The sequence below is a fragment of the Orbicella faveolata genome, unplaced genomic scaffold (genome assembly GCF_042242905.1).
Source record: "Orbicella faveolata isolate gen_17 unplaced genomic scaffold, um_ofav_v1 contig_48, whole genome shotgun sequence".
Taxonomy (NCBI): Eukaryota; Metazoa; Cnidaria; class Anthozoa; order Scleractinia; family Merulinidae; genus Orbicella; species Orbicella faveolata.
This window is the reverse complement of record NW_028301578.1, coordinates 7,568,740-7,591,441: the sequence shown is the minus strand read 5'-3', so window position 1 is coordinate 7,591,441 and position 22,702 is coordinate 7,568,740. Positions and strand designations below refer to the sequence as shown.

Here is a 22,702-nt window from a genome sequence, read left to right as displayed (position 1 = left end):
GTCGGCTTGGGCAGTCAAATTCTCCATTTCGTCTTCCTCTTCCATTTCCTCGATGGGTCGTGATGGATACCAATATGACATTATTTCATTTTCTGTGGTGTCCTCAAACTGGCCCTCCATAGTGAATGCATATAAATCTTTATTTGTCAGCTGATCGATGTACAATTGTGCGTATGGGTATCTTTGCTTCATAGCATGCCACTGCCAAGGGTGCATGTTCTGCTCCACCTGGTCTTTCAGGTCTTCGTAGAATGGTTTGTGGGCACTTCCAAAGCTGTGCTCTACCTCATTACGATCACCAGAGCCACGATGATCCTGATGGAAATTGGTTGTAGCTCCATCGTAACCACCTCCCCATTTCATGTAGCCTTCGAGTTTAACAGAGAATGTAGGAACGATGGTAGCTGTGTAGGGAATGGTCGCTGTCTGAGGCTTTTTGAATGCATGCCATTTAGCAAAAGTTTTCGGTGGAAGTGCTTTCTTTTCAACAATCTTTAGAATGTGCCAGTCGTTAGTGACAGTGGTCTCTTCTTCATCCCCACCCCATCCGTAGCTAAAACTTGTTTTGGCGGAAAACCCCACCCCGCCTGTCGCAGTTGGTGGCTCGTATTCCATGCCAGCTTCCATTCCGAAATAGGAATCCCAACTACTTCGCTGGACGTTTTTTAGGGTGTTTGCAACTCGAATATCAACGTGCACTTCAGGTGAATAACCTGGGTTACTCTTTCTGTTTGTGACGACCTTGCTGTAGCTTCTGTCGGGGGAATTCATCAGCTGTTTTTCCTGATCCAAGGTAATAGGGGGCTTGATTGACTTTCCAAATTTTACAGCTTTCATTGTGAAGGCAAAGTTTTCGTAGGTGATCTTCAAGCGAACGTCCTTCTTGGGTCCACCTTTAAGCTCGCAGCGATCTTCTCTGTATGTCGACTCCCAGGTGTCGCCTTTCTTGCGAAAATCTTCACCAACCCTTTTAGCCCAGCATCCACTTGACCATGCATACCCCATTTTTCGTGATCGCAAAATATTAACTGATCTCTATACTTAAACTGTAGCTCGTCTTATATCAAATTAAACTAAGAATTGCAACTGGAGCAGAACTTTGGATTTATGTTTCCAGCTTTGATGAGGAAATATTTACTACTTGAAACCTTTCCTCATCTCAGTCGATACCAAAAGTTTCCAAGGCAAATCACTACATTTGGAACCTCTTGTAAGCGACCACCTCTCTTAAGCGACTGCGACCACTTTTAGAGTTAAAAGTTGGAAATTTTCTTTTGTTTTAAACCTCCCGTAATCGACCACTTCACAGCTAATAGAGCGGAAATTGAACAATAGAGTGGTGTAACATTATCGTATTCCTAAATAGTACAAAAGACGCAAATTTCTCAATGGGAAGTACCATATTTTTCTCGAAATTGAGTTCTTATATAAATAAAACATTTAAAACATGGGGCAAGTCTCTATTGCTACCATCTGCGAAAGAGGCAAAAGTTTGACCCAATATAGTCTAAGGTCTCCTAAGCGACTACTTCCTTGACATTTTGGGTGGTCGCTTACGGGAGGTTCGACTGTTTGCGATTTGCTCGCCTGCTTTTCTTGCCTGCTAGAAGACACTCTAAAGTTAGTACGCTAATCAGAAGATTAACTGCCGCTATCGTAACATTTGAGCGGGGATCTAGATTCGTCATTGTATAGGGGAGTTACTCTTCTTCTAGAAGACTATAACCCATTTCAGAGCAGACTGCCTAATTCCCATCATGTGAAAACGCTCTAAACCACTTTGACGTAAGTTTAGACTGGAATAATCACTGGACTCACCCTTCTCCATTTTACAACATTTAAACTTTTTAATGCTTGACAATTGGCCGCCTGATGTTTGTTTATGGAAACCAGTGATAAAGCTTCCCTCAAGAGTAATAACCTGACTTGAACCTGTGATCCGTTCGAAAACCAGTGCCTGGGCTGTAGTCAACCTCAGAAAACATGTGCACTCGATAAGCTCTAAAACTGAGCCCGCGAAATTTTAACATGATACTGGTCAGCGGATACTTTGTTTTGACAGCTGTGAATTGACTAAAACATGGGTGTCCAATATCAAAGATGTACAGATCACTATAAACCAGGGCTTCATGCCTTGGATGACCTATTTAATAGCTGGAGTATGGCCGCCATGTGGCGCTATGTCGTCGTCGTCGTCGTCGTGCGTACGCGCCCACGAGCAATACCGCTCGCCATGATAACCATGAGAAAAGCAATTTATTGGTTCCGATGAGTATGGTGCTCTGCTATTAATTTTATATCTATAAAATTAATGTAGATGAAACGCAAACTCCAAGTTTAGTTGAAACTCAAGTCTATATATATATATATAAAAAAGCCAAAACTTCTGAACGGCAAGATTGTGCCTAGCATTGGAAACCTAAAGAATATCCTCAGTTTTCCTTAGTTTTTCTTCATACATGTCGAACTCACAATCTGAGTCATTCTCTTTATAAACAGACAACTGTCATGTAAGAAGTGTATCTAATATTCAAGAATAACAGTAAATGATAATTAAATAACCCTAAACAATCTTAAAAACATCTTAATAAATGATAAACCATTGATATTTTGGCAGTAAAGCAAAAAGACTATGTGTAACGTAAGAAGTATTTATATTAAGCCTGTTCCAGACATTCAGAGTGTGGGGAGGCCAAGATGAACATTGCGGCAGAAGAGAATCCCGCCCCAACCCCCCCCCCTCCCCCATCCCTCCCTACAAAAAAAAAAGTTGGTCCGGAGGACTTGACCCCTAAAAAAAATCCTACAGAGGCAGTAGACGTAAAAAAAAAAAAAAAAAAAAAAAATTCCTGCAAGCTGAAAACGTCCCACCCCCCTCCCCAATCACTTTTCTAGTGGTCCATTCCTAAAGTCACTTTCATCGTATTTACGACAGTGACGCTTAATATTATCTTTACCTTCGGAATTTCCAATTTGTCTTCATCTTTTCAGGACACATATCGGTCTAAAAACATGCTCAAAAAAAGATATTATGATCTAGGTTATACTCTCTTCCTTAAATTAAATGTGTAAAGTCGGGATAGGAGAGGAAAGGAAAGGAAATGCGAAAACCTAGCGGTCGTGGTCATTTCACGCTGTTGTTTTGCAGAGGACGGCTACGAACTATGCAAATTCATAAAAACCCATGTTTTATCAGAGTATAAAACACAGAAAAAGCGTGTTTTATTGTTTTACGCAATGTTACCTCAATATAGCAAATAAAGAAGCCTAAGCCGTGTGTTATACTGTGATGAACCATTCCGGACATTTAAGAACACTCGCGAAATGTAGAAAACACTCGCCTGCGGCTCTCGTTACTCGGGCTTCCGTAGGAAAGCCCGAGCCTTAAAATGCTAGCGTTTTGGTCGCCAAAAGAGGGGTCATGGTCCCAGGCGTCCATGCGTAGACCATGGAAACTGGGGACGAGAAACGCGACATTGCTCGCTCTTCGTGACAGAATGCGGTGTTTGGCGAAGAAAGTTTTGGCGAGAATCGCGCCTTATACGTTCATCTCAGAATACAAAGATGTCGATCGTTTTCAGAAAGGGTCGGTTCACGAATTACATTGCTTGAAAGTCGGCCAGGTAAGCAAAGTTCACGCTGGAAACGTTCACGTGAGATAACAATTAACTGAGTCGATTGCGGCATGAGTTCAATCTACGAAAACACTGGCAAAAAATAGGCAGTCAATGACGGTATGTGGCTACTGCCGTTATTACTTAGAACATTACAGTAAAACAAATCATATTGCAATAAAACGAGCTAAATACGAAAACGTTTTTGGACTCATAGCTCATTAAAAACATGTGACTTGTTTCTTGCACCGCGCAAAATATGTCCATCTCCAATGTTGTAAAGATAAGACTTTCGGTAGCTTAAGTTAAATATCTTACCTCCAAGTTAGTTGGCTTTCAAGTAGGGTGCAGGAAAAAAAAAAAAAAAAAAAAAAAAAAAAGGTGTGAATTTGGAGGTACATTGTGCGGGAGAATTAAACCTTCGATTGTGCGGGGAATTGTGCGGGATTATTGACGAACCAATGTTCTTGCTAAGTCCTAAGGAAAATCTGCATTGACGATAGTTTAGCCAGTTATTTCACTAGTAGTTCAAATATATTTAGCAGTCTTTATTAGCAATCGCCAGTTCTTTTAGAAAGAAAATCATGTTGCGTGACTTGAACTAGACGAGCATGAAACCAAAATAAATAGCAAAACAGAATGCCGCATCTTCCCTTATAAATGAGAGTCCTTTTTTTTAAAAAATACTCTTGCATTGATTCAATAGAAATGTGTAGCTTGAATATTTCTTCATAAACTGCCTTAAGGGTCGCAAATTCTTGGAAGTTATCCGCAAAATACACAACTTGAAAGTTTATGCAAATTATGTGCAATGCAATTTGAGCCTAGTCATAGCACTGTTGTTTTTGCGAAGGAGTTTATCATGATTCGTTTTGGCTCTCTCGAAAGGGATTATTCGCTCTCCAAAGAAGATATGACTCTTGAAAAGGGTTTAAGAGCAATCGTCCCAAAATGTCGCCTGGAGGTATGCAAAATGAAAAAATCGAAAATCTCCAAACTTTGCCAGAATATAGGTCTGGATGAACTATTTCTATTTCAACTACTTCTTTTAATTACATTACAAATCGAACCCCCATTAAGCGGTAACCTATTAAACGGCCACCCCTTTTAGGCGGCCGGTAATCGTAGTCCCAAAATCCATATCCCCAAGGGTGATTGTTTAGTAGGGACAATAGGGGGTGGACTGTAGAACACGTGCAAGGTGCGTTGGCCTTCGGCAGTCTGTCACGCAATTCTCACTGTTTGCGGTGGTCGGCAGTTAACGGAAACAACTTGTGAAGCCAATACACATGCAGTCCATGCTTGGCGCTGATAAATGGTGTGCACAGATTAACTATAATACTCAAATTGAAGTATAAATACGATAAAGTATCGATTTTACGGTTTGTTACAATTTACAAATTGTATCCGTCCTCGGCCGTTCAAAACATGAGGATTTTGTATTTTGCTTCGAAAAATAATCGCTTAAAGTTTAAATTTCAGGCAACCTGAGCAGCAGACAGGACAAATATTGATAGAAAGTAGCTTTTTATTCGGAATAGCAACGATTTTTCGCCAAAAAACTGGCCTATTGTCTTTTCCACGAGCGCTTTGTTGACTTTTGACCTCTAGTTGCGTGACACGAAATAGCGTGTTTTGTCCTTAGTGCCACCTTTGTCTGGCGCCCTAAAATTTCGCATTTTAAGTAGCCCAAAAATTTTATTGCAGCTATTTGAAGAAGAAACCCTGTTCTTTCGCTGGATTAACTTGACGTAACTCCATATCATGTACCAAGGTGCTATTTTACCCTCTCAATTCTGCCTTTATTTTGTCTTCCGAAATGCGTGAAATATTGAAGAAAAGCAAAAATCGCCCAAAAATTCAGTTTGCGATGGAATCGGACAAATAACATTTCAGACTGTTCGTAAATATGTGTTCTTTTCATTAAGACATTCAATGGCCAGATTTACCGTTTTGTTTATTTTTAAGCGAAGCTCAAATAATGTGTTGTTTGGAGCTCGTGAAACTGATGTGAGAGCCGCCAAACCGATTTTGTCGCCGTTCGCGTAAAATAAAAATCTAATCGAACTTAAAGTATTTTTTTTTAAAAATAGTTCATCCAGTCCTATATTCTGGAAGAGTTTGGGGATTTTCGATTTTTTCATTTTGCATACCTCCAGGCGAGATTTTGGGACGATTGCTCTTAAGATCGCAACACAGCAAAGATGTTCAGCTATACAATTTACTCGGATCGCCGCGACCAGTAAACAAACTTCGTACAATTTCTGCTAGCATGTTCAAAGCAATCGCCATAAGTTGTAAAAAGACCTCGAAAATTCTTTGCAAACAACTTCTCCATCAATGCGTAGACAGCTGTGCTTCATTCTTGAAACAAAATGATTTAAACTCACAACTTGCGATAGGATGAGGAGGATACTAAACGAAGGAACTTGAATAGTAAATATCTAAGCGGAACTCTTGTGCTAAGGCCCGTTCCAAACGCCGCTCCATTCATGCGCCGAACCTAACTGATGGGTTAAGTACGGCAGAAGAGCGGCGTTTGAATCCGTTTGGTTCGGTAGGTTAGGTTTGGTGCGGCAAACAACATTAAATTCGGCAGGGTCTGTCGCACTATGCGACGTTGGAGCGGCAGCTGATTCATACGGCGTTCTCCTCATGTGTCGAACCTACTGCATAAATTACTGCAATTTATTTTTCCTATAACGGGACTCGTGATTGGCTCAAAATTGAGTGGTGTGACCAGTCATGCATGAAGCTCAAAGTCGTCGATAAAAATAAAGACAACAAAATACCAGTATGTTTTCGATTTATGAGAAACGGGACTGTATGAGCGAGTTTCGTTAGCCCAAATTCATTTTTTTCTTTTTCTTCGTGATAATAGCCCAGCTTATTAGATTTCCCTTTGACAAGTCGATTTAACCGGGAGAAAACCTGTCTTAATACAAACACTGAACCTTGAGTTTCAATTTACTTCCCTAAATATTGCTATAACACCATGATAACAGCGAAATGTTAGTCACGGCTTTTCCATCTGGAAAGAGTTCTTAAATTCAGAACGCATAATTTCTCTTCGAAAATTGTTACCACCGGCTTCCCGAATTAAATTCGACGCAAGTACGCCGTCTGAACCAGCCGTCGCTCCAAAGTCGCTCTAAAGTCCAACTTAATCAAGTTTGGTTCGGCACATGAGTGGAGCGGCGCTTGGACCTGATTCTTTAGTTTGCTTTTATTGTGTCCAAAGTACGATTTGATACTGAGGTACGAAGCCCGAGGAAACGCTCTTAGAGCGTCTAGTTTTCTATATTTTCCTCGTGTTCTCAAATGCCCATCGTGTTTTATCGAAGTGTAAAACACGGCTTAGGCTTCGTTATTTGTTAAATACATGTCATCGGTAATTTTGAATAGAAAATGTGATTACCTTCGTAACCAAAGACAAATTTTTCCTCTCTGATCAAGGTTAAGTTTGATTACATGTAACAGATAATCAGACGTTTTTCAGCACAGTTTGTTTGTAGCTGTTGAACACCAAAAGCTCTCCACCCACTGGAATTATATCTCTAGGCAAACGCTGCTTGTAAAGTCTACTGCGGGCGGAAGTTCTGTTCAGTTTTCAACTAGAGCTGTAAACTGAAACTGCACCTAAAGATGACAACAACTGCAAGTATAGAGGACTTGGCATAACTGTCCGGAAAAACAAATAAATTTACGGACGTCTCCCAGAATGTACACAAGGATAATGTTGTTAACGTTTTATAGCTAAATTATATTGAAAAACCATTTTTCTATGCCTTGTAATTATTACATTGCAAAGGGAACAAACAAATATCAGGAAGCGAATTATTTAAGCTCAAGTAAAAACTCCCCACCGGATTCCCTACTATAAAATACGTGACGTCTCTTGTTTAAAATCAATGTTTTTAATCGGACGTTTCGCAGTACTTTCCTAAATGGGTAATATCATAATTACTTAGATATATTTGCAAATAGGTTTGTCGGCAGCTATTAATTGTTTTTCTTGTTTACCAAAATATTTCATAACATACGACATATTTATCTTATTTCCGACTTGAGTTTCATCTAAGGCATCGTTAACAGATACATTGATGTCCTCGGTAAAGCCTGGTTCTCATATCCCGCCGACCTACCTGCGACGCAGTCGCCGGTTATAACTGACAACGTTCTGCGATCTGTTCCAGTGGGTTCCCGGCGCATCTGCGATGGATCGCCGACGTACTCAACTGCGCGAAATGCAAATCGAATTGCGCAATTTTCAACCATTTTACCTGTAAATATGGATCGAATCGTCTTACTGGAGTACGTTGCGTCCGCAGGTGATGTTCACATAAAATATTTTCATCGCGGACAACCGCCGACAACCGCAGGCTTGCCTGCGAAGTTGAACTTAGCTCAACTTCGCAGGCAAGCCGGCGGTCAATGCCTGGGATAGATTATGATTCGGCGATAAATGTTCTTACATGGCGTAACGGTGTCCCAGGCCTTGCCGGCGATTATGTCCCAGGTATGTCGGCGGCATATGAGAACCAGGCTTAACAGCAACCATGTCTGCATGGTCCTACCCCCTTAAAAAAGGTTTTGTTTTCCATTGTTTCAAATCGTATATTTTGAAGGCGGTGTCCGTTGACAACATTGACACAAACCAGCGTTTTGTAGTGTAGCGATAACTCGTGAACTATAACTGCTTAAACCTTAGGTGTATGAAAAATGGTGAGATATATATACATATTTTAAGTTTTTCATTTTGATCAAAAAAATTCAATGAGTAGATATTATCATCAAAAACTTTTTCTACCCTGGAGAAATGTAAACAGTCATGTGCTGTTTGCAAAGTCTACTACGGGCGGAGAATCCGTTCAGTTTTCAAAGGAAGCTGTAAACTAAAACTGCAACGAAAGTGTTCAATTTCGAACTAAAGATGACAAGAACCGAAAGTATAGTTGACATATCATAACTGTCCGGAAAAAAAAAAAAAACAAATAACTTTAAGGAAGTGTCCCAAAATGTACACGAGGATAATCTTGCTAACGTTTTATAGCTAAATTATATCGAAAAAACATTTTTCTATTCCTTGTAATTATTACATTACAAGGGGAACATACAAATATGAGCAAACGAATTGTTTACGTTCAAGTAAAAACTCCCCACTGGATTCCATACTATAAAAGACGTGCCGTCTTTTGTTTAAAATAAAGGCTTTTAATCGGACGTTTCGCAGTACTTTTCTAAATGGGTAATATAATTACTTAGATATATTTGCAAATAGGTTTGTCGGCAGCTATTAATTGTTTTTCTTGTTTACCAAAATATTTCATACCGTACGACATATTTATCTTATTTCTAACTTGAGTTTCATCTAAGGCATCGTTAACAGATACATTGATGTTCTTGGTAGCACCAAAAATGTCTGCATGTTTCTACCCACTTAAAAATGGTTTTGTTCTTCTTTGTTTCAAATCGTATATTTTGAAGGCGGTTTCCGTTGACAACATTGACACAAACCAGCGTTTTGTAGTGTGGCAATGGCTCTTGAACCATAACTGCTTAAACTTTAGATGTATGAAAAATGGTCAGATATATATACATATTTTAAGTTTTTCATTTTGATCAAAAAATTTCAAGAGTAGATATTATCATCAGAAACTTTTCCCTACCCTCGAGAAATGTAAACAGTCATGCGCTGTTTGCAAAGTCTACTACGGGCGGAAAATCTGTTCAGGTTTAAAGAAAGCTGTGAACTAAAACTGCAACTAAAGTTTTAAATTTCGAACTAAAGATGACAAGATCCGCAAGTATAGTTGACTTGGCATAACTGCCCGCAAACAAATAAATTAAAGGAAGTCTCCCAGAACGAACGCTAAGAAAATGCTACCTGCACGTATTCTTTGTTTTATCTCATCTTTCATTTCATCGGTAATTTTGAATAGAAGATATGATTTCCTTGGTAACCAAAGACAAATGTTTCCTTTCTGATCAAGTTTAAGTTTGATTACATGTAACAGATAATCAGAAGTTTTTTAGCACAGTTTGTTTCTAGGTAGCTATTGTCTAGTCATGCCCTGTTTGTAAGGTCTACTGGGAGCGGAAGTTCTGTTCAGTTTTCAAAGAAAGCTGTAAACTAAAACTGCCCCTAACGTGTTTAATTTCGAACAAAAGATGACTAGAACCGCACTGAAGTATAGTGGACTTGGTATACCAATCCGGAAAAACAAATAAATTTAAGGACGTCTCTTACAATGTACCCAAGGGTAATGTTGCTAACGTGTTATAGCTAAATTATATCAGTCCGGGATCGTTATCAGATTTGATAACCATGTGACGTCACAACATGGCGGCCATTTCAAAAACCGAGAATTTTCGTATTCACTTCGCTTTGCTCGTTATTTGTTCGATTATACTCGGGTAATTTACCCATAACTCTATTCGATAATTACCAGAAAAGAAGGAGCCTCACGTGTTTTGAAGATGGCGGTTGAAGACCAGCGTAAACGATGTAAAATGCTACTCGTAAAGTGAAACAGCGCTTGCAATTTTGCATCCAAACCAGGTATGTTTTTCATTTTGTCATTAGATTTAAGTTACCTGGAGATTTTTGCGAAAATCACAAAAAATATGTCGTTAATCTTCACGCCATATTCTTGGGATTTAACCTGTTTTTAGTGTTGTGCACGATCTGTGAAAAAAGTGCACGGGAGTATTTTGATTTGCGATGTGTTGTTCGTAACGGCGGCCATATTTACAGCTGTAATTGATATGTTCCTAGGTATTGAGATGGCGGATGCTGGTACCCATAGAATCAAAATAGCAAATTTATGTCGATTTTGTGGACATAGCTTGGTCATTACATAGGGTAGGTTTATTGTTGTCGAGTTTTGCAGCATAAAATTTTCGTTCCTTTTAGGCCTGACAGACACGCACCATTCAACTTTAAGAATTACTGGTGGCAAAATCAAGGGGAACGTAAAAGTAATTTACATAAATCATCTAAGCCCCTTCAGAAAAAATTATAGCTCTTAGTGAGTCGCTCGATTCATGGTACGGCAGTCCAGGTGGTTGGGAAACCACTTGCGAATCTAACATTAGTTGTTTATTTTCTTTTGAAGGGTTACCATGAGGTCAAAATCAAGGGGCCAGAAGGAACTCCTTTTTATGTCCTTCCTGAAAATTGCAAACAAAGACTCGTTCGCACTTCGTTGTGTTTTGCCAGAAATGAGAGAAATACCCGAGACACTTCTAGACGTGCCACAGTCTGGTATCCAAGAGCGCTAAGAAAAATTGCACTTTGAGAGAAGTTGCTGGAAGACAGATAGGCCGGGTGCAATACTTCATAAAGAGGGAACTAAAACACCTTTCGGACTGCGGGAAAATCGGCAACCACGTTAAAGGGTAAGTTGCCTATATTTTAGAGTCAATTTCAACAACTCGCGGTCCTGAAATATTTTCCGGAAATGTCGGCCAAACTAGGTCAGTTTTCTGGTACACCAGTCGTTATATAATGAAGCTTATTGTTGGATTTAGCGAGTGAACTATGGTACGAAAACATATTACTTGAATTATAGTTTCTTTTATATGAATCGGTCATTAAAAGAGTTTTTCCATATCACCGAATGCACAACAATAGACTACTGATCTACAACTAAAACAATTTTTTTTCCGGAAATGCCAAGACTTCCAAGTTTACTGTCACATCTCGCGACATAAAGTGTTGCATGTACCCATTCCACTGAACGGAGGTGTATCACGAATTAAAGTAAATATACCTGCTATATTTTTGTTGTTGTGCCAGAACCATATCAGGCGAGCCCACAACGACAAAGAGAACTCCAGTGCATCAAAGATGGAAACGAAATGTACAATACGGCGGAGGGGATTGAATTAGCAATCGCAGAATTGGAATTAGGCGTGGGATGGGATATGGCCATCGAGGTAAGCTATTCTATCTTCAGAATATCTGGACAGAGAGTCGACAGAGGGAGGGTCGCGAACTGTTTCGATACTGTTATTTCCATTTCATAGTAATGAATCATAGTCGGAGATGTTTCGGTCCTAACCACGCTTCGCTCATGCAAATTGAACGAAATTCAGTTACAGCTCTCCGCTTGGAATATAGAAGCAACTTGTTCAGTGTCAATTTGTGAACTCAAGATGTATTTACTGTTAGTGTTTCGTTTATATTTTATACAGACTGTTGAACAGCCAGCTTCGCCAACTACCAAGAAAATGAAGCCTGAGTGAAAATAGAAGCTAATCATATTAGTATCAATAAACAACGCTTTTGTGAACAGAATAACTGTTGTCTACCTTCGTGTGTTTTTACTCGGAACAAATATTATAAGGTGTCTATCTGAAAATGAAACTTTTCGCTGTAGCTTTTGGACAAAGACAGTTTTCTTCCATACATCTCTGTTTCTATTCCATAATCCAGTAACCTATTGTGAAGCAAACATACAATTACAATTAAATGAAATTGCATTGTGATGTTGTGAAAAAAGTAACTCCTTTCATCGCAGCGCCCCGTCGACCGTCATATTGAATTATACACTGTTGCTACCAAATAATGTCACGTGAACGAAAACTTGTGCAGCGATTGGTTTATGGTTTGTTTTGGTCGAGGTTATCAAATCTGATAACGATCCCGGACTGTATATTAAAAAACCATTCTTCTATACCTTGTAATTATCACATTACAAGGAGAACAAACAAATATCAGCAAACGAATTATTCAAGTTCAAGTAAAAACTCCTCACTGGATTCCCCACTATAAAATACGTGTCGTGTTTTGTTTAAAATAAAGCTTTTTGATCGGGCTTTTCGCTGTATTTTCCTAAATTGCTAATATCATAATTATTTAGAGATATTTGCAAATAGCTTTGTCGGCAGCTATTAATTGTTTTTCTTGTTTACCAAAATATGTCATATCGTACGACATATTTATCTTATTTCTAACTTGAGATTAATCAAAGGCGTCGTTAACAGATAGATTTTATGTTCTTGGTGACAGCCGACAAACCTGCACGGTCCTTCCTACTTAACAAAAAGGTTTTGTTCCCCACTGTTTTAAATCATATATTTTGGAGGCGGTTTTTATTTACAACATTGGTCACAAACCAGAAATTTTGATGTTCGAACTGTATCTGCCTAACTTTAGGAGCATGAAAAATGATCTGAGAGCAATTTTTTAATCTACCTTTTCTTAGCTTTCTTATTTTGGTCAAAAAAAGTTCAGCGAATAAATATTAGCACCAAAAGCCCTTTCCTACCCTAGAAAAATGTTCCTAGTCATGCGCTATTTGCAAAGTCTACAAAGGGCGGAAGTTTCGTTGAGTTTTCAAATAATGCTGTAAACTAAAACTGCACCTAAAGTGTTTAATTTCGAACAAAAGACGACAAGAACCGCCAGACAAACGCCTCTTGTAAAGTCTACTGCGGGCGGAAGTTCGTTTCAGTTTTCAAATAGAGCTGTAAACTGAAACTGCACCTAAAGTGTTGAACCTCAAAGAAAAGATGACAGCAACCGCAAGTATAGAGGACTTGGCATAACTGTCCGGGAAAACAAATAAATTTACGAACGTCTCCCAGAATTTATACGAGGATAATGTTGCTAACGTTTTATAGCTAAATTATATTGAAAAACCATTCTTCTATGCCTTGTACGTATTACATTGCAAAGGGAACAAAGAATTATCAGCAAACCAATTATTTAAGTTCAAGTAAAAAGTCCCCACTGGATTCTCTACTATAAAATACGTGACGTCTTTTGTTTAAAATCAATGTTTTTCATCGGACGTTTCGCAGTATTTTTCTAAATTGATAATATCATAACTACTTAAAGATATTTGCAAATACGTTTGTCGGCAGCTATTAATTGTTTTTCTTGTTTACCGAAATATTTCATATCGCACGACGTATCTATCTCATTTTCAACTCGAGTTTCATGTAAGGTATGCTTAAGAGATGCATTGATGTCCTGGTAACAGCAAACATCTCTGCATGTTTCTACGCACTTAAAAAAGGTTTTGTTCTCCTTTGTTTCAAACCGTGTATTTTTAAGGTGGATTTCGTTGAGAACATTGACCACAATCCAGAATTCTTTAGTGTGGGAATGGCTCTTGAACTATAAATGCTTAACTTTAGGTGTACGAAAAATGATCAGAGATATATGCATATTCTAAGCTTTCTATTTTAATCAAAAAACTTCAGTCAGAAAATGTTATCATCAAAAACTTTTCCTACCCTTAAGAAATGGAAATAGTCATGCGCTGTTTGCAAAGTCTACTTCGGGCGGTAGTTCTGCTCAGTTTTCAAAGAAAGCTGTAAACTAAGCTGCACCTTAAGTATTTAATTTCGACCAAACGATGACAAGAACCGCAAGTATAGTTGACTTGGCATAACTGTTCGCAAAAACAAATAAATTAAAGGAAGTCTCTCAGAATAAACACAAAGGTAATTCTGCCTGCACGTATTCTTTGTTTATCTCATCTTTCATATCATCGGTGATTTTGAACAGAAGACATGATTTCCTTGGTAACCAAATACAAATGTTTCCTTTCTGATCAAGTTTAAGTTGGATTACATGTAACAAATAATCAGTAGTTTTCTAGCGCATTTAGATTATATAAGTAGCTACTGAACACCGAAAGCTCTCCCACCACTGGAAAAATATCTCTAGGCGTCCCGCTGTTTGAAAACCATTTTGGAAACAATTTGTCTGCCAGGTATCATCCGCACGTTATTAAGGAATTTGACTATTGGTACCTGTCAGTTTCCCGTCTAATTAGGACCGTTGAAAAGCAAGCACAGAAAATACGGGCTCTCATTCTTTTCGGAAACGTTTCTAGAAAAGACGATCTTACCTGCTGCTGAAAAATTTCATCAAAGTACAGAGTGAGCAAGACAAACAGTAGGTTTGTATCTCCTATTTGAAGTTCCTCTTGATAAAGTAAGCTGGCACTATACACCTTGATATGCATTAGGATATTTTGTTCTCAAAACCATATTCGTTATCCTCAAGTAAAACTCAATAAGGTTAAGCAAAGAACTTAATTCTTCGCTATCTACAAGTTGTATTGAAAACCTCCACTATAAAGGGAAGTTTGATTAGTCACACACAGTGAAGGTGCAATTTCGACTGAATTGCTCTCGTCCTTAAACGTGGAGACTGTATTTTTTGACAAGATGAGGTTACTACAGATTGGAAACTACGGTAAAGCAGCATCGCGAGACGCCAAAACCTCACGTAACTTTAAGTGGGGAATACGAAATAGCTATGTTAAACAACAGTTTATTTTTGTGAGTCTTTAATATATAGAAAACTAGCAAGCAAACTTCCAACTCTGTTCATGAATTCAGTCACGTAATTTTCCTCAACTCCCTTTCTAGTTCTCTTTCATCGATGTAGAAACAGAAAATGTCATTTTGAGAAAACACCTTGCACCGTAAGTATGCAAAAAAAAGTACGCAAAAATGAGCTACTAAGTGCAGAAACGGAACGGAACGAGGCTAGAAATATTTTGACCGAATAGAAACAAAGACAAAATTTAGCGACGAAATAGAAAAAATGGAACTCTCTTGGATGCGGCGGGGTTCCATGGTAGATGTAACAAAGCGATTTCACATAGAAGCTTATCAGGTCGTGAAGAAACAGATACATGTACAGCGTGGAAAACAGTAGCTCAGTTTTTTCTTTCTTGTATAGTTTTTGTCTCTAAATTGATTTTTTTTAACAAGCATCAGCTTGCTTCCCGAAAGCAACTTTCGGGAAGTCTGTTTGTGAGAGCAACATGCTTTCTGCATGTGCAGATATTTTAGGGAATAATTGTGAATTATGAATTGGCGCTTTAAACTCTACAAAACATAAATTAGAGAACAATCGAGATGTGAGCTTTCTCTCGCATTTACAACCCTCTCAGCGATTTTTGATCCGAAACGGTGTTTTCCTTTGGGAATCACTGAACCCAACTGACCCATCACAGACCTTTCAGACGCAACATAATAACTCTCTACCTAATTACGGACGAAAAAAATTAACCAAGCGGAAAATGCATCATACCATCTTCTCATCCCTTGCCAAGTATAGCACAGATTTGTTTACGTAAAGCGCCCACGCTCCTGCAAATGTAAGTTACAAATTTGAATTATTCATACCAAAACCTTAGAATACACAGGATAATGTTCCTCCACGTACTGTTTGTTTATTCCATGCTATAATTATTATAGATAGATTTTTAGAATCACTGAACCCAACTAACCCACCACAGACTTCAGACGCGAGAAGTTTTCTTGTCATTGGTAATGAATGTTTTTGGTTATAATTATTGTTTTCTAGGTTGAACATGGACCACCTCAGTTTTATCTTCTCCTTGCTGTTAATCGTTTCGGTTACTACTACTACCTTTGGATCTGCGCCGATCAAAGCAAACGATCCAAATGGAGAGGTACAAAAAAAAAAAAAGAATGACCTGTGTTATTGCCTTTCATCAAACTTTATGTTCGCAACCCTAAATGGCGTCTCTCTTAAAATGTCCATGGTATATTTGGTCCGTTTTACGCCATGAATGAAGTTATAATTTTAACACAATCATGTAAAACGTGAAAGAGCATGAACATTAGCTTTAACAAATCGAGGTGCTTTTTAGAATCTGGCATTTATGCTGTGACACACTTTTGCAAGAAAGTCAAATTGCAACGGCCACAATTTCATTGAAATACACAAATGTACCTTTAGAAGGATTTTATTTATATTTTTAACATTTTATAAAGGGAAAAAAACTTTTTGCATGGGTCAGATGCTAAACAATAACCGCTAAGCCCTTGGATATATTTTTCTCCACATAGGTACTAGAAGAAATGCCCAAAACCAAGGTGATAACAACTTTTACTGGTAATAAAAATGTGTGAAGGGGCATTTTTGAAACATTGCTGATTCTTGTTCTAACATTTTAGCTTTTTTTTCCTTACAAAGCGGGGAGCTGAGGCATTGTTAGCAGATGTTGGTCTGGCCCACTTTCCTGAAATGGTTCCCAATCGCCAGGTAAAAAGATATTAATGTAAGTTTTTATTTTGGAAATAGAATTTTCTTACTTTTCGCTTCATTAATTCAATCATTGCGAAACTACTAACCGCAGATCACATGATCTGATTACTGCTGGGTCAAAAACATGCTTTCTTTGACACTATGAAAGGAGTAATAATTATTTAACACATTAAATTTACTTTTCTGTTGGTAATGTCCATATTACTTCATTTTTTTCACTGTTTTAAAAAAGTAACTTTTCACAATATTTGATACATTTGGCACATGACTTTAGTAAGTGATCGATTGTTGAAAGCGTGTGAAATTTAGCTTCTCGTTATCTGTGTTTAAGCGTTACCAGTTTAGAGATAGTGGATATCACGGAATATCCTACCCGTTCCTCGGTATACACCCGACCTTTTTAGGCGAGCGTGTATTCCAAGATAATACAAGTGATAAGTGGAATATTCCATGGTATACCACGAGAGGGCGTTGCATAACTATTTTATACCACACCATAGAAATGCACTGGCCAACGCAATCAATGTGACGTATGCGCGTTGCATGATGGGAAGGTTGATGCAATACCGTCGAATATTCAACGGGTTTCCTGTATTCCGATTGGCTGCATTTTCTATGGGAGATATTCGGCCACGCTATTGATGCTACAGTTATGTAAGGTAGTTCTAAAATCGGCTGATAACAAAAGAAGAGATGAAGAATGAAAACCAACTGAATGAGCTGACTGTTTTACTTTCTGCTACATAGGAACTGAGGGCCCTTTTAAAGCGATCTCATAACGCTGAAGCTATACCGCAGGAGCCGATGGACTTGGAAAACCTAGACAGCGAAAAGCGCGCGGCCAGAAGTAAATGATCTTTCGTAATTGTAGTTAGTGGACTGACACATGAAATGAATTGTCTCGATAGTTGTAAAGCCTAGTTAGAGACGGTCGCAGAAAAAAACAAAAAAGAAAAAAGAAAAAAGGCAACAACAACAACCAAACAAATGAAAACATAGGAAGTTGCACCTCCAGCTAGGTTAGCCCTCTAAGGATGGCAAGGGCTTGCACCAACTCGTTAAAATCAAGAGCTGATAGTTTACCAAGTAGTCTGACATTAGCTAGATATGGTTTGCCCGCCTGGGTAGGGGTGTGCCGTGGGGACACTGAAACCCTTACCCTATACTAGACCATGATCAGCTTGATTTTGCGACCCTATTCTGGACAAGGTACCCAAAACCCGTACTCTATCCTAGACTAGCTATTTTCCATGCTGAAACTTTATCACTATCGCAGCCCAACATACGTTAACTAAGCCAAAATCTTGCAAAGTCACTTTCGAGTTTTAATTTCCATTGTCGAACCCAGGGTAAATAACTCTGTTCTAGACTAAATTATTTATACTGGCCACTTGTCAGTTAAATTATAGCCTACTCTAGACCAAAACTATTTATCCCAGACTAAATTGCTTGAAAACTATTCCCTTCACAGCGGTACAAACCCACATAGCTTATCTTGAGAGTCCCCCCTCCCCCTGCGGTAATAGTTTGTCAATAAAAGAGTAACTATACAAGTTGTGACTCTCTATCTGTCCCGCAACGCTACGCTTTCCAAAGAGATTCCCTCTTCCGAAAGCGCAAAGTTGCGTGACAGAGAAAGGGCCAGGCAAGATTTGTTCGAAAGGTGGATAACGCCCTCCTCTGGATAAATCCCCACTGTCTAATGGATAATACAATTTAAGAGTTTTCATTGGCTTAGCCATCATGGGTCATAAGCCATTATACCATGCTCTAAAAATATGGTATGCAAACGCGTGATTCTTGTGGGCCTAGTCTTCAAATTTTTTAGGGACGTTTTTAAAACAACAATTAATCCAGTCTCGCTTTTTGGATATGAGGTAATCGTAGCCAACGAGGCCCTACGGGCCTCGTTGGCTATTTACCATCTCATATCGAGCGCGCCCTCGTGGAATAATTGTTAATTGTCCGGTGGAGAGCGTTATGCGGACCATACAAGTAACAAGTCGAGATATTTGATTCGTTGATTTTTACAAAACCTTACCAGACGTCTTCTATATGCCTCCTTAGATCGCTTCCACTTCTGGTAAGGTTTTAACAAGATTTCGGTTGATACAGACTGTGCAGGGGTTTTATTAAGATCTCACTTACTTGCTCATTTAATTTCAGTTGCTGCAGGAACTATTATTGCAGGTGCCGAGCTTACAATCGGCCTGCTGCAAAACCTCCTAGATGTCCTCGCTAACGTAAACCGCAAATGCGCCGTTGGCGTTGACAACGAAAGTGGATTTAGGTGGCAAGAAGGTTCTACCTACTTTTTTTCTGGCACTGCAGATGAAAACCTGCCCTATTCTGTTTCTGATGGTAAAAAGTGAATTTAGCATTTACAGGGGCTCGCTAGTATAGTAGTTATCATGCTTGAACTTGACCAACACAATATGACCAACATGACCGTTTCACCTTGCTAGGCATCAAAGGAGGCAGCGTGGCGGAGTGGTTTAGGGCGCTGGTGTTGTAATCTGGAGGTCTCGGGTTCAAGGCCTCCATCTGTCACTAGCGGGATTTGTTTCTCGGTATCCCTCAGTTCAAATTCTTGGTAACGGTTTGTAAATAGCCAACTGGTCTGCCTTCTGCCAGTTGGGATTTTGAACTATGCTACGTTTATTTGAAACATTTGTTTCCTTTGTTTCAGTGGCATGCCTGTAAAATAGCTAAGCTTACTGCTTGTATAGCTAAGTGAATGACCACTATAAATAATCTTGACATTTACATTACATTTTTATTTCTGTTTAGGTTTTTTTTTCACCTTTTTTTTTTGTTGTTGTTTTTTGTTCTTCACCTTTTCGCGCCGTGCTTGTTTTGTTACATGATTTTTCAAGTGATATCCCCATTTTTCAGAATTATATTGGAGCCTCTGAAATAGGACCGAGATTAATAATTAAGAAGAAAATCAACACCGTTGTCAACAAAGCGCCCAAGAACATTTTCAAGAACAGTTATTGAGCTCGGTTATCGTTAAATATCGTGATTCGTCAGTGTCTCGCAGAAGAATTATTTTCCTCTGTCTTCGGCTTCGGCAAATAATTGATCTGCTCGCCACTAACAAATCATGATATTTTGCGAGAGCCGAGATCAATCATTTTAATTGTTTCTCTGTTTCTCCGTTTCTTTTTTCTTTTTTTTTTCTTTTCTATTTCCACAGGGTATGCCGTACTTTACGGGCCTCGCAAGACCACTGGACCGGTCGCAACGGGAGTTGTCGGAGTCCTGGCCTACTACATTCCAAGCATCGGCAAAACACTTGCTGTGATGTGGTCTGTCCCGTTTGATTATAACTTCTACCAGAACTGGTGGAATGCTAAGCTATACTCTGGAAACCAAGACGCCGACTATGATCATTACGTAGATTTGTATTATGACGCAAACCCCTTCAAGGCAAATGGTTGGCATGAGAGATCCCTCGGTTCTGGTCTAAAATTTTGCGGTTCTATGTCCAGCTCTGGTCAAGCTACCTTGGAGATTCATGTCCTGAAAGAAAGCGAAACTTGCATGTAAAACAAGCATGCTTGCCTCACTCGCTCGCATAACCGGTGTTAAGAAGTAACAGGCTGTATTGTGTAGTAAGTTTAGTTAGGGGGTGATGGTTAGCACGGTCGCATCATTGGCTGTATGAAAGATTTCTAGTTGAAAATCTGTGGGGCTTATTATTAAAGAGTTGAAATGACAAATAAACGTGTGGGAAAAATGAAAGTAGTATTTCGTTGTTTTTCACAACTGAACTTAAACCCAAAAGTTAAATGGGTTAGTCAGGGGAGCTCTTCCTTAGACGCCGATGGCTTCCTCGTTTTAACCCCTAACTTTTAGTTTACAGAAACTTTAAACACCCACAAAAGAGGGTGGTGAAGTCAAGGGTGGGAGGGGGGGGGGGGGGGAGGCGCAAGATCACCTTTCACACAAAATAAGTTGGACCTTTCACAACTGAATTGTTTTGGAAAATAACGGTTTGTCGGCAACTGATTCCACGGGGAAAAAAATAAGCTATTCCCGAATCACGAAATTCCCTTTACCCCCTACCCCAAACTTTTGTGCAACACCGAGCTAAGTTACAGAGCTATCACGACTAGAATGGTTCCGTGGAGAATTGTTCTGAAAAAAAAAAAAATCATTGAACTAAGTGCAAACTAATTTATATGCATTTTGTTATTCTCCCTTGGCCGATAATGCGAGTGAAACTTCATTGTTCATCAGTACCGAAATTCTAGCCAAGTACCTCTGGTTTCTTTCAATCTTTAAGGTTCTCTTTAGTCCCTTTGAGAGAGCCTTATAAATACTTTCTGATCCATAGTCTTGAGTCCCAATGTACGTCGCAAGTTGTGAGTTTAAACCATTTTGCTTCAAGAATGAAGCACAGCTGTCTGCGCTTTTATGGAGAACTTGTTTGCAAAGAACTTTCCGGGTCTTTTAACAACTTGTGGCGATTACATTTTACATGCTAGCAGAAATTGTACGAAGTTCGTTTACTGGTCGTGGCGATCCGAGTAAATTGTGCAGCTGAACATCTTTGCCGTGTTGCGATCTTAAACCCTTTTCAAGAGTCATGTCTCCTTTGGAGGGCTAATGTATATACTCCTTCGCGAAAACAGCAGCCCTATGACAAGGTGCAAATTGCATTGCGCATAATTTGCATAAACTTTCAAGTTGTGTATTTTGCGGATAATTTCCAAGAATTTGCGACCCTTAACGCAATTTATGAAGAAATGTTCAAGCTACATATTTTTATTGAATCAAGGCAGAAGTATTTTTAAAGCGGACTCTCATTTATAAGGGAAGATGCGGCATTCTGTTTTGCTATTTATTTTGGTTTCATACACATCTAGTTTTTGTCACGCAACACGATTTTCTTTAGCAGTCAGACACAGTTTTCTAAAAGAATTAGCGACTGCTAAGACTGCTAAATATATTCGAACTACTAGTGAAATTACTGGCTAAACTATCGTCAATCAGAATGCAGATTTTCCTTAGGACTTAGCAAGAACATTGGTTCGTCAACAATCCCGTACAATTTTCTGCACAATCGGTTTAATTTCCGGTACAATTTGCCTCCAAAATCACACGTTATTTTTTATTTGCTGCACCCTACTAGAAAGCCAACTAACTTGGACGTAAGATATTCAATTCAAGTTACCAAAAGTCTTATCTTGACAAATTTGGAGATCGACATTTTGCCTGGTGCAAGTAGCAAGTCGCATGTTTTATTGCAATACGACTTGGTTTACTGCAATGTTCTAAATAATAACAGCAGTAGCCACATTCAGTCATTGGCTGCTATTTTTCGTCAGTGTTGTCGTAGTTTGAATTCATACCGCGATCGGCTCAGCTGTTATGTCACGAGAACGTTTCAAGCGTGAACTTTGCGTAACTGGCTGGCTTTCAAGCAATATAATTCTTGTACCGACCCTTTCCGAAGACGATCGACATCTTTGTATGTGAGATGAACGAATAAGGCGCGATTCTTGCCAAAACTTTATTCGCAAAACTCCGCATTCTGTCACGAAGAGCGTGCAATGTCGCGTTTCCCGTCCCCAGTTTCCATGGTCTGCGCATGGAACGCTTGCGATCATGACCCCCATTTTGGCGACCAAAACGCTTGCATTTTATGACTCGGGCTTTCCTACGGAGGCCCGAGTAATAAATCCCTTATTGACTGAGCTGGTTAGGTCAAGATGGCTAGATATTAGCCTCCTTCTGTTTTTGCGTATTTATGGACCTCGACTCCGTCTTGTTCGTCCATAGACAGCGAAAACAAGAACTTGGTCAAAATCCAGCAATCTTGACAGAGCAAGCTTGGTCAATAATAACCCACATATATATGTACCATCGAATTTCAGTCAAGAATATACTGTACAATAAATTCCACCCTACACTGGACTTAGCAATCAAGGTGGCTCCATAGGGTAGTCATTTATGGAGTTGCGCGCGCAAGTATTATGTGTTGGATGCAGTTTTTGTATTTGTTTTTACACCCAGTCCTCTCGAACTTATT

At 39.1% G+C, this 22,702-nt stretch overlaps 1 protein-coding gene and 1 long non-coding RNA gene across 7 annotated transcripts; both read left to right on the top strand.

Moving 5' to 3' along the window:
- Positions 1 to 9,564: 9,564 nt before the first annotated feature.
- LOC149096298 (uncharacterized) lies at positions 9,565 to 11,919 on the top strand. 5 transcript variants are annotated; one of them, XR_016204476.1, is made up of 5 exons: positions 9,565 to 10,176; positions 10,393 to 10,479; positions 10,733 to 11,015; positions 11,416 to 11,555; positions 11,814 to 11,919. It is a non-coding gene; the product is annotated as an uncharacterized LOC149096298 (long non-coding RNA). The 5 variants fall into 5 exon arrangements; XR_016204474.1 differs by having other exon boundaries at positions 9,880 to 10,479; XR_016204475.1 differs by lacking the exon at positions 10,393 to 10,479 and having other exon boundaries at positions 9,881 to 10,176.
- A 2,362-nt stretch (positions 11,920 to 14,281) lies between these two features.
- LOC149096297 (DELTA-actitoxin-Afr1c-like) lies at positions 14,282 to 20,409 on the top strand. 2 transcript variants are annotated; one of them, XM_089280829.1, is made up of 7 exons: positions 14,282 to 14,533; positions 15,955 to 16,063; positions 16,464 to 16,490; positions 16,591 to 16,659; positions 17,410 to 17,509; positions 18,829 to 19,023; positions 19,862 to 20,409. In XM_089280829.1, the coding sequence occupies exons 2-7, from the start codon at positions 15,962 to 15,964 to the stop codon at positions 20,212 to 20,214; spliced, it is 846 nt and encodes a 281-aa protein (XP_089136955.1). In that variant the 5' UTR covers positions 14,282 to 14,533; positions 15,955 to 15,961; the 3' UTR covers positions 20,215 to 20,409. The 2 variants fall into 2 exon arrangements, with proteins under 2 accessions (XP_089136955.1, XP_089136956.1); XM_089280830.1 differs by lacking the exon at positions 16,464 to 16,490 and having other exon boundaries at positions 14,387 to 14,533.
- Positions 20,410 to 22,702: the final 2,293 nt, after the last annotated feature.